This window comes from Lutra lutra, chromosome 8 (assembly GCF_902655055.1).
Source record: "Lutra lutra chromosome 8, mLutLut1.2, whole genome shotgun sequence".
NCBI classification, from domain to species: Eukaryota; Metazoa; Chordata; class Mammalia; order Carnivora; family Mustelidae; genus Lutra; species Lutra lutra.
In genome coordinates, this window is record NC_062285.1 from 59126524 (window position 1) to 59141122 (window position 14599).

At 52.3% G+C, this 14599-nt stretch overlaps 1 protein-coding gene across 5 annotated transcripts; it reads left to right on the plus strand.

The window, feature by feature from the left end:
- Nucleotides 1-225: 225 nt before the first annotated feature.
- Nucleotides 226-13911, plus strand: LMBR1L (limb development membrane protein 1 like). Of its 5 annotated transcripts, none has more exons than XM_047742293.1 (17): nt 227-591; nt 3989-4073; nt 5177-5207; nt 6231-6370; nt 6571-6674; nt 7998-8124; nt 9072-9140; nt 9281-9345; nt 9662-9734; nt 9826-9909; nt 10006-10082; nt 10862-10939; nt 11059-11132; nt 11368-11458; nt 11560-11626; nt 12946-13107; nt 13314-13911. In XM_047742293.1, exons 1-17 carry the CDS (start codon nt 520-522, stop codon nt 13379-13381), a joined length of 1467 nt encoding a protein of 488 aa, XP_047598249.1. In that variant the 5' UTR covers nt 227-519; the 3' UTR covers nt 13382-13911. The 5 variants fall into 5 exon arrangements, with proteins under 5 accessions (XP_047598252.1, XP_047598249.1, XP_047598247.1 ...); XM_047742291.1 differs by having other exon boundaries at nt 228-591; nt 5174-5207; XM_047742294.1 differs by lacking the exon at nt 227-591 and adding an exon at nt 644-1118 and having other exon boundaries at nt 5174-5207.
- Nucleotides 13912-14599: the final 688 nt, after the last annotated feature.

A 14599-nucleotide genomic window follows, 5' to 3' on the forward strand; every position in this document is an offset into this window, starting at 1 on the left:
GAAAATGCAGGAACCCTCCTCTCCCAACCGTAGGAGCTGAAGGAGACGGCTGCTTAGTTTTAGAGCGAGAGCTCAAAGGCCCCAAGGATCCCGCCTCCCTCCTCGAGGCAAGCCAATCAACGTTCCTCTAGCGATGAGCGGCAGCGCTTAGGAGCGAATGAACCCCGCTCGCTGGAAGAAACCCGCCCATCCCTTGTGGCGTCAGTGGATCTCGGGTAGATAGAACCAGCACCTGCGCTTCCTCGTTGAGAGCCTGTTGGAGGGTGTTTGCGTTAAAGTTGTAGGAGTCCGGACCTTAAAGGAGAGGGAGCCGGGGCCCTTTAAAACAAGGCGCGTGGTACCTGCCCCTTTAAGGCGTCCAGACGACTGAATCTGAGCTCCAGATTACCCTGAGTTTCCGTCGCAGGCTGCGAGGAAAGGCTCTTTGGTTGGGTCCGGGTGCTTGGCGGCGGCGGCTTCATCCCCGCTCGTCCTCCCCGGGCCCGGAGACACCCCCGCCCCAGTCATGCTGAACGGAGTATGGAAGCAGCTGACTACGAAGTGCTATCCGTGCGAGAGCAGCTCTTCCACGAGAGGGTTCGCGAGTGCATTGTGAGTGCGGGACTTGGGCAGAAACGGTACCTGGGACCGAGCAGGGGAGAAGCACGGGTGCAGGTGTCGCGGGAGAGGGAGAAGTTCGGGTCGGAGTGCGACCACCCGGGCTCAGAGCGCCGTCAGGTCCTGCGTGGTCCAGGGGCGAGCGACGGATGGCCCCGGCGTGTCGGAAGGACCCGTGCCCGGGCTGGTGAACCTCTAGGTCGGATCAGTTGGGGAGCTGCGCGATAAACAAAGCCGCGGGTCGGTTTCCGTTCCTCCCGTCTGCACGCCCCTCCCCCCGCCCGCCCTCCAGTCCCCCACCCCTGCGGGGCCTGCAGGGCCTTCGGGGCCTCCGGCGGTGGGTCTGCGAGTCAAGTGATTTCGACTGTAATCGGATAGTCTGAGAGGGATGGGCTTAATTGGGGGAGACCCCGCAAATTCCGCTGATGTTTGACGAAGCGGAGACGTCCAAACGCTGAACTACGTTCCAGAAAAGACTTGGGAGTTTTAGGGGTGGCATGCCAGAGGAACGGGGCACTTTGGTGGGTCTCCCACTTCGGAAGGAAGGCCTCTTGTGGGGTGGATTTTACTGTGTAGAGATGGAGAACAACTAAGTTATCTCCTTCTTTCCCTCCTCATTGATGCTTGTTGGAAACTCCGTAAGCCGAGGTTTCTGGCTCCCCAGCCATTCAGGGATTTCCCCTCTGAGTGGTCCCCTCCTTCCCAGAGCTCCAGAGGCAGCAGGCTGCGTTCCCCACTCCCCCACTGCCACCTTGTGCAACAGCTGAACCTGCCACACAGCGATGGACTCCTTGTTTCTGGGGCCCAGGGGGAACCCCCCCCCCCCCCGGGCGGGGTACTTAGGGAGCTGCAGGTTTCTCAGGCCTGCTTTCAATTCTCATCTCTCCCCTATGTCTTTCCTCAGAGTTCCCCAGAGTAGCCCTCACCCCCAAACACTAAATGGAAGGCAAAAAGGAAAGGTTTGGAAGGACAGAAGTATTAATGAGTAGGGGGAACCCACTGATAGGATCATCCTTTATTTTTCCTCAGTCTGCCCTGCAGCCTCAGACTGGAGGAGAGGCAAAGTGAGCCACCACCTAACTAGGTCTGTTCTTATCTGGGAGGACTGAAAAGTAGGGAATGTATCTGTCCATGTGTGGAACTCAGATCAACTTTCCTTGTGTGATCCTTAATGCATAATCCCACATGGTAAGGTTGGGCATGTTGTGGAGACACGCCCAGGCCTTGAAACATTGTAGGGACAGAGGCCCACATTCCTAGAGAACAGGGAGGGATGAGACCTTGGACAGAGAAGCAGCCTCCTAAATGTCTCCCCCATTCTTTAGTCCTATTAGCTGAGGACATCAGTGCTGGCCAAGGGCAGCCTGTAGACTTCTGGTGCCTCCCCCACCTGGCTCCCATCCCCTGCTCTAGAATGACCTAGCCTCTGCTGGAACTGCGTGGAGCTCCAGCCTGACCTTTTGAGCCCTCCCACCTTCCTGGCTATTACGCAAGCCCAAGGGCAGAGGGAGCACTAGGCAGTAGAAAATCTTCAGTACAATCTGAGTAACTCATTCTACTCCACTTCCCTAATGCTAAAAGCTAAAATTTTGTTGTAGACCTGTCACTCTCTTTGGGTCTGTCTTCTTCCTTCTATGTATAGATATGTGTGCAGATTCCTTGTGAGGTCAACTCCTCTTGGAGACTGTAAGACCCAGGAGACTGATCCTGCTTTCTTAGCTTACTTTATTCATTTTTTAAAAAGGTTTTATGTATTTATTTGAATGAGAGAGAGTGGGAGACAGAAAGGAGGAGCAGGGGTGGGGAGGGGCAGAGGAGAGGCAGAAGCAGGTTCCCTGCTGAGCAGGGAGCCCCAGGAACCTGGGATCATCACCTGAGCCAAAGGCAGACACTTAACCAGTTGAGCCACCCAGCGCCCCTCTTGGCATACTTTATATGCAATAACATAGCAGGGTGCCTGGCTGGCTCAGTTGGAAGAGTGTGCAACTCTTTTTCTTTTTTTTTTAAAGATTTGATTTATTTTTTTGACAGAGAGAGAGCACAAGTAGGCAGAGCGTCAGGCAGAGGGAGAGGGAGAAGCAGTCTCTCTGCTGAGCAGGGAGCCCAATATGGGGCTCGATCCCAGGAACCTGGGATCATGACCTGAGCTGAAGGCAGACGCTGAACTGACTGAGCCACTCAGATGCCCCGAGTGTGCAACTCTTAATCTCAGAGTCGTGAGTTCAAGCCCCATGTCAACTGTAGAAACTACTTAAATAAACTAGTTAAAAAAATAAAAAATACATGCAATAATATCGCAAGGCTCTCTGGCACTGATTGTAGGGCCAGGCTGACCGGCGACTCCTCCCTTGGGCAACAGCAGCTTACCTGGGGCAGCGTAGGGATGCACACATGTGCAGACTAACCTGGCCAAGTCCTGCTGGGACTGTGGATTGGAAGTCCAGTTGCCCAGGACAGCCTGGCTCTAGAGGTGGAAGTCACTTAATAAGGACCAGGAATTGACAGCCTTTAAAAGGTCTGATGTGGCTGTAGAAACATTGTAGATTTTAGATGTTGGGCCCCAACTAAGGTCTACTCTTAGGGGCGGGGGATTAAATGAGGCTCTGGGTTGGCCCAGAGCAGACCTGATCTTTCAGGGCCCCTGAATAAACACAGAGTAGAAATTCTTTTTTTTGTTTTTTTTTAAGATTTTTTTTTATTTATTTGAAAGAGAGAGATTGAGAGCACAAGCTGGTGAGAGAGGCAGTGGGAGAGGGAAAAGGAGACTCCCCGTGGAGCGGGGAGCCTGACACGGGACTTGATCCCAGGACCCCAGGATCATGACTTGAGCCAAAGGCAGACGACGCCCAACCGACTGAGCCACCCAGGCACCCCTAGAAATTCTGACTTCGTCTAGGAACATGATTCCTACTTATTCTTCCCTGGAGCTTGGGTCAGAGTGGCAGCAGGGGCAAGGGGGGAATGGGAGGAGGAGCAGAGTGTCAGGACAGTGCACACATCCCCTTCTTCCCTGAAACCTACTTCCCTTTTCAATAATGTGCCAGGAGTAAATTCCCTCTGATTCTGTGGCCCGTTTCAGGTATGTGTGTGTGTGCATCTCTAAGAGTTTTCTCTGCCTATTTACCAACCAGGCTTCAGCTGAAGCTGTTTTCTCCAGGGCAAAGCTTCATAGGGCAGGACATAGTACTGTCTCCCTATCCTCTGTCTGCTGCTTCTTAGAGGTCCCTGAGGACCCTGACTAGAAGGAAATGCTGGGGAGAAAGATGGAACCCCTAGAAGTGTGGAGCCTTGTTTTGGGAAAGTGACTCCATAGAATTAACAGAGAGGCCAGTGGGGCTCTGGAATATTCTGGAGATAAGAGCTTCTCATCCCAGCTCCCACTCTGCCGCAGATCTCAACACTTCTGTTTGCGACACTCTACATCCTCTGCCACATCGCCCTGACCCACTTCAAGAAGCCTGCTGAGTTCACCACAGGTACCTGTGACTGCCCTCCCTTTTCCCTGCTCTTTGCCGGTGTTCCTGTTGCCATGGGGCCAGCCTCAGGGGAGTGGGCCCATGGTGCCTGCTGGGAAAGGAAGGATGGCTGTTCTGGAAACTTTGCCTCTTCTGCTTCACTTCTTCCACAGTCTGGGGCAAGGTGGTATTCTAGACAGAAGGGTCTGCAACGAATAAAGCCCCCGGGAAAGTCCTGTAACTTTCCTGACCCTCAGTTCCATCCTCTACAAAATGGGCCTAATAGTCTCTAACCAGTTCACTGACCTCGTGTGAGATAGTTAATGTGAAAACCCTCTGGGAACCTAAAATGGACAGTGTAATCATGGGCACAAACTCTGTCCTCAACTAGAGCACTTACACCCAGGAACAGAGACCTACCTGACCACTGGGGACCCTAGTACCTGGTGATGGTGGCCTTTCTCTTTATAGAGGGCATAAATGTGCTCAGATTGGAGCTTTCCTTCTGTAGGCATTGTGCGATTTGGGGGGACACGTTGGCCCCAGTTCCTAGCCCCAGCCTGTCCAGATCATTCTGTCCTGGCCTTAGTCTTTCCTCCCCTCCAGAAGGCTTCATGAACCCCCACCCAAGAAGGCAGCTACTCCTCAGTATAATTCTCCTGAGGACTTTCCCTGTGAATCCCGCCCCCCCCCCCCCCCCCCCCCCCCCCCCGTAACTGCCTCATTTCCCTTTGCTGCCCCCAGCCACTGATGTCATCAGCTGCCCAGACTGGTTGTTTCTGATATTTCCAGCTTACAAAGAGGAACCTACAAAGAGAGAGATCATGGGGAGGGACGGAAGTGAGAGAATTTCTGGCCTGTACTCTTTCCACCTGGGACACAGATCTTTAACATGCCACCTTGGCCAGAGAATATGTTGTGGGGTTCATAGTGTGAACTCTCCCAGAGCCTCAGGCCAACTCTGCCTGTGTGGCCCAGGCCCTTCTTCTGGGGCAGGGAGGGGACAGGAGGGCACACGGCAGCACAGATGGTCCCCAGAGCTGCCCACTGATGTCTTGCCTTTTCCCCATGCCTCTCTCTCTCTCTCTCTCTCTCTCTCTCTCTCTCTCTCTCTCTCGTAGTAGACGATGAAGATGCCACAGTCAACAAGATTGCGTAAGTGTTGCTGCCCCAGCTTCTGGCACTAGGAGGCTTTAGAAGCTGGGATCTAGTGTGACTCTTGGAGCTAGGGGGAGAGCGGGGTGTCACACAGTGAAGAGAGGGTTCCTGCTTCCACCCCATTTCTGGCTTCTTCCGGCTTTACCTCACCCTGGGGACGCTTGGAAAAGTTGTTGTTCCTGTCTCCCCAGTTAGGCCAGGAGTTTCTGGGAGCCTCTTGGCCAGGAACTGTGAGCTGGGGCCTGAGTCACCGGAAATGGTTCCAGCTTGGCTTCGCTTCCCATTGGTCATCAGGGAAGGAGTGGGGCAGGGACGTAGACAAATGGACTAGAGCAGGGGATTTGGAAGGTGGAACCCTCAGGGGCAGGGGGGCTTGGTTCTGACAGGATGGCCCTTCCTGCAGGCTGTTATTATTCTTTAGCACATACAGGGAAAATACAGAGATGACCCCTCCAGTCAGCAGATTAAAAGAAGGCAACCTTCCCGCCTTGGTGGGCCAACTAAGTAAAAGTGTCTCTTCTTTTCACCTGAGGCAGCCATGGACACAGGCCTTGGCTATGAAGCTGGGTTTCAGGTTCTTCTTTTCCCCCTTTGCCTGGTGCCTTCGTGCAAGGCCTAGCCATATGGGGTGACCCTGCTCTTATTTAGGCTAGAGAAAGCAAACTCAGAAACCCATATCTTTGAGCAGAGAATAGAAGACAAGCCCCTTAGCCTGGCATGCCTACTGCACCAGGCAGGTGTGTGTAGGAGGACCGCATTCCTGGGGATAGTCTGGGCAAGTGTCATGACCCATGACATGAATGCCTAAGGTGTGCCCGTCCCTGTGGCCAGACTTTGCTGGAGGGGGAGTTTAAGGGGCAGTCGGTAGAGCCTCAGCTGCACGGCTCCTTCCCTCAGTCTGTCGCTGCTACAGGTAGTTCCAGGAGAAACCATAGGTGCCGAGGGGGATGAGCAGGGCTTCTTGGGCCCAGGGAAGTAAGTGTCTGAACTAAGCAAGGGCACTGCCCATTCTCTGCCCAGGCTCGAGCTCTGCACCTTTACCCTGGCAGTTGCCCTGGGTGCTGTCCTGCTCCTGCCCTTCTCCATTATCAGCAACGAGGTGCTCCTCTCACTGCCTCGGAACTACTATATCCAGTGGCTTAATGGCTCCCTCATCCATGGTACGTGGCTCAGATTGCAGCTTGGGGTGGTGATAGGGAACAGCCTAGGTTTATGCAGATACGGGCAGCCTCGGCTAATGAGTCCTATATCACCCCGTCCTTGCCCCTCCTCCACCACATGGTCAGTCCCCCATAAGTCGTCGCCCCATCTCCCCCCTGCCCCCCGCCCAGCCAACTCTGCTTTTCCTTTTTTGCTCTAGGCCTCTGGAACCTCGTTTTTCTCTTCTCCAACCTGTCCCTCATCTTCCTCATGCCCTTTGCATACTTCTTCACTGAGTCTGAGGGCTTCGCTGGCTCCAGAAAGGTGAGTGGGGGAATATATCAATCAATTTAGGCAGGAAACAGAATTCTACTCAGATGGGTCAACTGAAGAGATTTACTTTATTTTATTTTATCTTATTTATTTATTTATTTATTTATTTATTTTAGAGAGGGAGGGGGAGGGGCAGAGGGAGAGAGACAGTCCTTTTTTTTTTTTTTTTTTTTTTTTTTTAAAGATTTTATTTATTGGGACGCCTGGGTGGCTCAGTTGGTTGGGCAGCTGCCTTCAGCTCGGGTCATGATCCCGGCATCCTGGGATCGAGTCCCGCATCGGGCTCCTTGCTCGTCAGGGAGCCTGCTTCTCCCTCTGCCTCTGCCTGCCATTCTGTCTGCCTGTGCTCGCTCTCTCTCTCTCCTTCGCTCTCTCTGACAAATAAATAAAATCTTTAAAAAAAAAAAGATTTTATTTATTTATTTGACAGACAGAGATCACAAGCAGGCAGAGAGGCAGACAGAGAGAGAGGGGGGGAAGCAGGCTCCCCGCCGAGCAGAGAGCCAGATGCGGAGCTCGATCCCAGGACCCCGGGATCATGACCCGAGCCGAAAGCAGAGGCTTCAACCCACTGAGCCACCCAGGTGCCCCTGAGAGAGACAGTCTTAAGCAGGCTCCACACCCAGTGCAGAGCCTGACATGGGGCTCAGTCTCACAACCCTGAGGTCATGACCTGAGCCGAAAGAAGAGTCGGCCACTTAACTGACTGAGCCACCCAGGTGCCCCACTGAAGAGATTTTAACAAAGACTATTTGCAGAGGTTCAGTCAGAGTTAAGGGGATCAACAAGGAATTTGAGGTGCTACTGTTAGCTGGAAGTCATTACCACCCCTAGGCCTGTGGGAGCGAAAGGAGGACATAGTTTCTGGAACCCGCTGATAGTTGAAGCTGGGAGGTGCTTCACAGCTACTGCCAAAACCATAGTGACAGAGATTGAAGGAAACTGAAGCACTACCCCAATCCCTTTCTCTCCCTACATTCCACTGCCCTGCCTGTCCTTCTCGTTGGGCAGGCTGAAACAGAGGGCAAAGAGCTTGTGTGATGCAGCCCTCTGGGGTCAGCCTCCCACAGCAAGGCAGGATGCAGGATGCAGAAGGGATCTGGGGAGTGGGGGTTGCCCATGAGGACTGTCCGGTATGAGGATTGGCCCTAGATGTAGGGTCAGAGGACGGAGCAATTTGGCGCAATAAGAGGGAGATGCCCTTCCCTATCTCCTGAATCCAGCTGTCTCTGGTTTCCCCAGCCCATGCCAGCCCATGTCTCCTTCCTTCGCCTGGTGTTGATCCTGCCCCTCACGTGTTGCCTCCTCCTATAGGGTGTCCTGGGCCGGGTCTACGAGACGGTGGTGATGTTGATGCTCCTCACCCTACTCGTGCTGGGCATGGTATGGGTGGCATCGGCCATTGTGGACAACAACACGGCCAGCAGGGAGTCACTCTATGGTGAGAGGGCCGGCTTCCTCCCCTCCCTCCAGGCTGAGTGGCTCTGCACTTGGCTGATGCACTCCCCTGCCTGGAACAACTGTATCCCTCTCAGGTGGGGAAGGTTGGGACCGTGTTCCTTCGACTGAAGTTTCAAACTGATGGACATCAGGACAAGTCCAACCTGCTGAAATGATCCCTCAGGCCCACACAATGATTAAAAATATAAATGAGTCAGTTGCTGACATGTAAAAGTTGAGAGATTTTACATTAATATCCAGATTTGTGGCTTTGCCTGACAAGGTTGAGGATCCAGCCTCACTAGACCCTAGGGACTGGGCCTAATAGCAGTTATGTTCCTCCCCCGCCATCTTTTTTTTTTTTTTTTTAATTTATTTGACAGACAGAGATCACAAATAGAGAGGCAGGCAGAGAGAGAAGAAGGGAAGCAGGCTGCCTGCTGAGCAGAGAGCCTGATGCGGGGCTCTATCCCAGGACCCTGAGATCATGACCTGAGCCGAAGGCAGAGGCTTTAACCCACTGAGCCACCCAGGCACCCCTCCCATCTTATTTTTAAAAGATTTTATTTATTTATGTGAGAGAGAGAGAGAGCGAGCATGAATGGAAGGGGAAGGGCCTGAGGGAGAGGGAGAAGTAGTTTCCCCACTGAGCAGGGAGGCCGATACAGTCTTTGATCTCAGGACCCTGGGATCATGACCTGAGTCAAAGGCAAACACTTAACCGGCTGAGCCACCTGGCGCCCTTGTAGCTGTGTTCTTTAGATACGACTTAGGGCCTCCAGTTTGCTGCAGCCCCACTGCTCCCTCTTCTGCTGACACTAGGCCAGCTTTCCTCATTCACCATTACTTGCCTAACCCTTGTAGGCTTATGTGTGGTGTCCTTGCTAGTCGCTAAGGCCCAGCAGCCCCCCAGGAAGAAAAACTGACGTACTTCTTTTTTACCTTTAGACTTCTGGGAGTACTACCTCCCCTACCTCTACTCCTGTATCTCCTTTCTTGGGGTCCTGCTGCTCCTGGGTGAGTGTTGAGGGTCTTGGAGGGAATGGGCAAGGTCCGTGGATCAAAGTAACCAGGGTGGAAGGAGAGGGAATGGAAGGGTGGGTAGGGGAAGTGGTAGCGAGAAGGGTCTGGGAGGTAACTGGCTTCTGTCCCCACAGTGTGTACTCCACTAGGTCTCGCTCGCATGTTCTCGGTCACTGGGAAGCTACTGGTCAAGCCTCGGGTATGTAGTGCTCTTTGCCCTTTGATTCCTGCAAAGCTGGAGCCAGATAGTGAAGCTACCCTACAGTTGTGTAGTACACACCTTGTGGAAGGCCACAGCCTTTGCTGGCTCCTGTATCCTTCACCCCTTCCCGCCATCTGGGGCTGGTCACCAGACATGCAAGGCAGAGCAAAAGGCAGTTGGGAGGGCCTGGATCAAGCTTCTGGCCACAGGGTGGTGAATGAGACTGTGGAGCCTGGGATGAGCAGGGGTCTCCTTGGTGCCCTCAGGATTGGAGGCCTCTGACAGTTAGTCCCTCCCTTTCCCCTGTCCCCAGCTGCTAGAAGACCTAGAGGAGCAGCTGTACTGCTCAGCCTTTGAGGAGGCAGCTTTAACCCGCAGGATTTGCAGTGAGTCATGGTTCCCCCTGGCTGGGATAGGGGCTGTGGCTTGGGTGGAGGCTACAGGACTGGGAGGCCACCCCATCTTCTCTGTCCTCAGATCCCACCTCTTGCTGGCTGCATTTGGATATGGAGCTGCTGCACAGACAGGTCCTGGCTCTGCAGACACAGAGGGTCCTGCTGGGTATGTAGATTGGTAGGGATGAGGATACCTGTGTTTCCCCAGGGAGAGTAGCCCGTCAGTCTAGGCCCTCGCTAACAGCTTTCCATCCCCGTGCAGAGAAACGGCGGAAGGCCTCAGCCTGGCAGCGGAATCTGGGCTACCCTCTGGCCATGCTGTGCTTGCTGGTGCTGACGGTAGGTATTCCATTCCTGGTGGGGGTGAGGAATGGCAGGCTCTTGACTACTGTAGGTCTTCTCAGGGAGGAGGGAGGAGATGCAGGGACCCAGTTATCATCAGTAATAGTAGTTGCCTCTCCCTTATTGCCTCCTTTGTGTCCTGCCCTGTACTGAGCCCACTGATACCCATTTTGTAGATGAAGAAACAGGACTGAAGGAGTTTGCCTAAGGTCATAGATGGCCACTGAGTAGTTACACAGGTTTTCTATGGGGTGAAAATAAGGGTTGAAATCAGTCCATCCCTCCACTTGCCATGTTCTGGACTTGGAAATAAGTTTCATCGATCTGGGGGAGGAGGTACGTTTTTCTAGTCAAACTTCTTGCCACCCTCCCACCCGGAAAGGGTGTGTCTTACACTACCCTCCAAGGTGCTCTGCTGCTAACAATAACCTTGAAGAGGTCCCACACAGCTAGTGGGAAAGAAAATGTTGGACTAGAGTGTCTGTTCTTTATTTATTTATTTATTTATTTATTTATTTATTTATTTGACAGACAGAGATCACAAGTAGGCAGAGAGGCAGGCAGAGAGAGAGGAAGAGAGGCAGGCTCCCCGCTGAACAGAGAGCCCAATGTGGGGCTCAGTCCCAGGGTCCTAGGATCATGACCTGAGCCGAAGGCAGAGGCTTTAACCCACTGAGCCACCCAAGTGCCCCTAGAGTGTCTGTTCTTAACATTCAGCTCTCAGTATAGCTGTGGGCTGGGGCAGGAATGAGAGTCTGTGACCTTGCTTCCCACAGGGCCTCTCTGTGCTCATTGTGGCCATCCACATCCTGGAGCTGCTCATTGATGAGGCTGCCATGCCCCGGGGCATGCAGGTACTGGGGAGGGCTTAAGAAAGGCTGGGGTGGGAGACAAGCTGAGACTGGAGAGAAGGCTGGGTGCTGGGTGGTGCTCCTGGCAGGGAGTACTCCATAGTGGCGCCACTCTCTCTCAGGATGCCTCCCTGGGCCAGGTCTCCTTCTCCAAGCTGGGCTCCTTTGGTGCCGTCATTCAGGTTATACTCATCTTGTATCCTTCTGGAAACCCACCATTGCCTCTGTTCACTGAACCTGTCTCCTGGGATTGTGGTGGGGAGGTGTGGTGGGAATGATGGGGAAGGGGGCAAGTCTTTACCCACCTTACAGTTCAGGAAGAAGGAAAAAAAGACTTTATTTGAAAGGAAGGTTAGGGGAGAGGTCCATTCCCTTTGAGATGAGGCATTCATCCTTAGGGCCTGGCCAGTTCTTCCTTAACCTCGTGGCAGTTACCTGATGGTATCCTCAGTTGTGGGATTCTACAGCTCTCCATTCTTCCGGAGCCTGCGGCCCAGATGGCACGACACAGCCATGACACAGGTAGCTAGGCGGGAATAAAGGAAGCCTCTTGAGGGCGGGCATGGGTGCGAGTTACTGACAGCTCTGCTACCCTCACCTCCCCTTTCCTTACTCCCAACTAGATAATTGGGAACTGTGTCTGTCTCCTGGTCCTAAGCTCAGCGCTTCCTGTCTTTTCTCGAACCCTGGGTAAGTAGCAAGAGGAGGTAAGGGAATTGGCTTTTCTTGAGTACCTACTGGTGCTAAGCATACATTTTATATATATGCTCTCTCTAATTCCCACAACAACCTATGAGGAGATATTACCCCCATTATAGAGATGGAGAAATTGAGGCTCTGTAAAATGCCTGTGTTGAGCTTCAGAATAGTGTTGCTATAAAGCTCATATCTTCCCATTAGCTATATCCCACAGCTTCCCCTGTTTATTTCCATTTTTTTGGTGGAGAAGCACCATTTTCCCCCAAATCTTCCTGTGAACTGGATCCTCGATCAACATTCTCATCTTCTAAAGACAAAAAACAGGGAAGCTGATCAATTTACCTAGTTATACAGCTCAAGTCAGGCTAGAACCCTTGTCTCTTAAACACCAATCCAGTGCTTTTTCTACACACTGGGACATGAACAACACACTCAGTCCTTCTCCCACGTTCAGAGCTATCATCTAGAATTTCCTGGTAAAAATGTTCAAAAGTTCAAAAGTAATAGTTCCCCCTGGGGTAGTATGGGAGTTCTCCCTTCACCACATCATGAACCACATTTCCTAAATGATTTAGTATTTACATCAGTTTTGTTTGGTTCTTTTCTGTTCATACTGTCTCCACTGTACCATTGTATTTATGCCCTGGGTTTTCAGTAGGAAACTAGGCTTATGGGTCCACTTTAGATTGGATGCAGGTAAGAATATTTTTTAAGTGGGGGATGGCCCCAAAATTTGGACTTGTGATAACATTATTATGATGATTAAGGACTCAAGTGTTAGAATAGTGCCTGGCACATACTGTGCTTTGTATGTGTTGTTTCATTTAATTCTCACAGTCCCATTATTTTCCCTACTTTATAGTCAAAGAAACTGAGGCACAGAAATTTATGGAATCTGCTGCAGATCACACAATCAGTTAGGGGTGGAGTTTTATCTGAACCAAACCAGCCTGATCTGAGTCGAAACTCTTTAGCCTCTACACAGGGTGACCAGCTTTTAGGTTTCTGGCCCAGGAACAAGTGGCGGGCCCTGGTTGCTCTTCAGGACACATGGTGCCAGAGAGGGTCCCACTGGAGAAGATGCCGAACTCTGGAAGGGAAGTTGGAGCAAGCCTAGCTGCTGACACTTTCTTCAACAGCCATAACACCCTCTGAGAACAAGTTGGGAAGGAGGAATGAATTAATACATAGGAGAGGCCAGCCTGTCAATTGCAGTGTTGAGATGTGGCCACTAGGAGGCAGCAGAAAACGGGGCTCTGAGCCAAGTTGGAGCTGGGGAGCCCATTCCCATACAGGCCTTTGTACTTCAGGGCTCACTCGCTTTGACCTGCTGGGTGACTTTGGACGCTTCAACTGGCTGGGCAATTTCTACATCGTGTTCCTCTACAACGCAGGCTTCGCAGGCCTCACCACTCTCTGTCTGGTGAAGACCTTTACCGCAGCTGTGCGGGCAGAGCTGATCCGGGCCTTTGGTGAGAGAGAGTGGGGGCGCCGGCTAATGGGGTGGTTGTGAGGTGGGGCCCTCTGGAACTGGGGTCATCCAAGCAGGAGAGATGGCATGCTGTCTGCTTTGTTTGTTACATACCTCCTCATATACCCCTTCTGTGGCTTGGTTGTCTTATTCCCTGAGACTGGGCCTATGCCCTGCTTTTGACTGCCCACCCTCCCTCCTCTCCAGGGCTGGACAGATTGCCGTTGCCTGTCTCCGGTTTTCCCCGGGCATCTCGGAAGAGCCAGCACCAATGACTTCCAGCTGGGGGTGGGAGGGAGAAAACTGGACACTGCCATCTGCTGCCCAGGCCTGGAGGGGTGCCCAAGGGTGGGTGGACCTCAGAACCTGGAATCTGAGAGGGTGGTAGAGGGGAGCTGAGCTGTCTGCACTGTTGCATAATCTGAGCCAGAGTTTGGGACCAGGCCCCCCTGCTTTTCCAAATGTAACTGAGGGCCTCAGCATGGGGTGGGGCTGGGTGACTGAGTCTGGCTCCTGGTCCCAAATCTGTTTACACATCAATCTGCCTCACTGCTGTTCAGGGCCATGCCCGTAGCCATGTTTACATTATTTGATGTGCAATAGGGTGGGGTGGGGACAGGGGAGAAACTGAGCTGGGGGCAGACTTGGGAGGCAGCTTGTCTCCCTTGCCTCTGGCCCAGCAGAGCCTAAGCACTGTGCTATCCTTTAGGGGCTTTGGACCATCAGAGAGACAAGGGTGTAGGGAAGAAGAGACCACAACCATCAGCAATAAAGTTGATCCCAAGGTTTGCTTTGGTTTTTTAAAGGGCCTGTCTCTGTGTCTGTTGAACAACCTTATTCCCACCAATTCTGAGTCTACCAGCTGAGAAGAACAGAGAGATCCTGCCTACCATCCTTTCCCCTTTCTTCCATCTGCATTCTTAGTACCTTTTAGGGACTTGGGTCTAGTATTAGGTCATACAATTAGGCAGTGAGAACCTCCTCCTCCTTTAGCATTGCTTAAAGCTGGCTGGTCCCCTGACTCTTGTACTCACAGCTTGTTTCTGTGCTTTGGTTATTGGCAGTAAGTGGGCATGGCTGTAGGAATGGGATAACTTCTTCCCGTATGCACACAGCATCCTCAGCCCTTTCCTCCCTGACTTGGGTTGGACACAAGGTAAAAGAAGGCTGGCTGACATGGGTTTGTAGTTCCCAGAAAAGAACATAACTCCGTCTTTCCAGAGGCTGTCAGTGCCTAGAAGATTGTGTGAGCCCCCCTGCTGTGCTGGGGGGGGCAAGGACAAAGTTTCTGCTCAAGAGGATACAGATTTGTGTATTGTGCAACTTCTGGAGCGGTATCGTTCACCTTGTAGTCTTATAAACAGTTGCTATGACTATTTTCTTGGAAATGGCAGTTAGGTGTCTTGAGGAAGGAACACTTTTTTCTAATATACACAAAGTTGCTGTAAGTGCTAGCCATGGAGCTGGGGGGTGGGTATTGAACAGCAAAAAAG

What these genes read in the sequence shown, in the direction of transcription:
- LMBR1L (XM_047742291.1), top strand. Translation starts at nt 520, where the DNA reads ATGGAAGCAGCTGACTACGAAGTGCTATCCGTGCGAGAGCAGCTCTTC. An exon ending in CAGCAGGGAGTCACTCTATG is followed by an intron (nt 8,125 to 9,071) that starts GTGAGAGGGCCG and finishes TTTTACCTTTAG; the next exon opens with ACTTCTGGGAGTACTACCTC. An exon ending in TGGGGTCCTGCTGCTCCTGG is followed by an intron (nt 9,141 to 9,280) that starts GTGAGTGTTGAG and finishes CTGTCCCCACAG; the next exon opens with TGTGTACTCCACTAGGTCTC.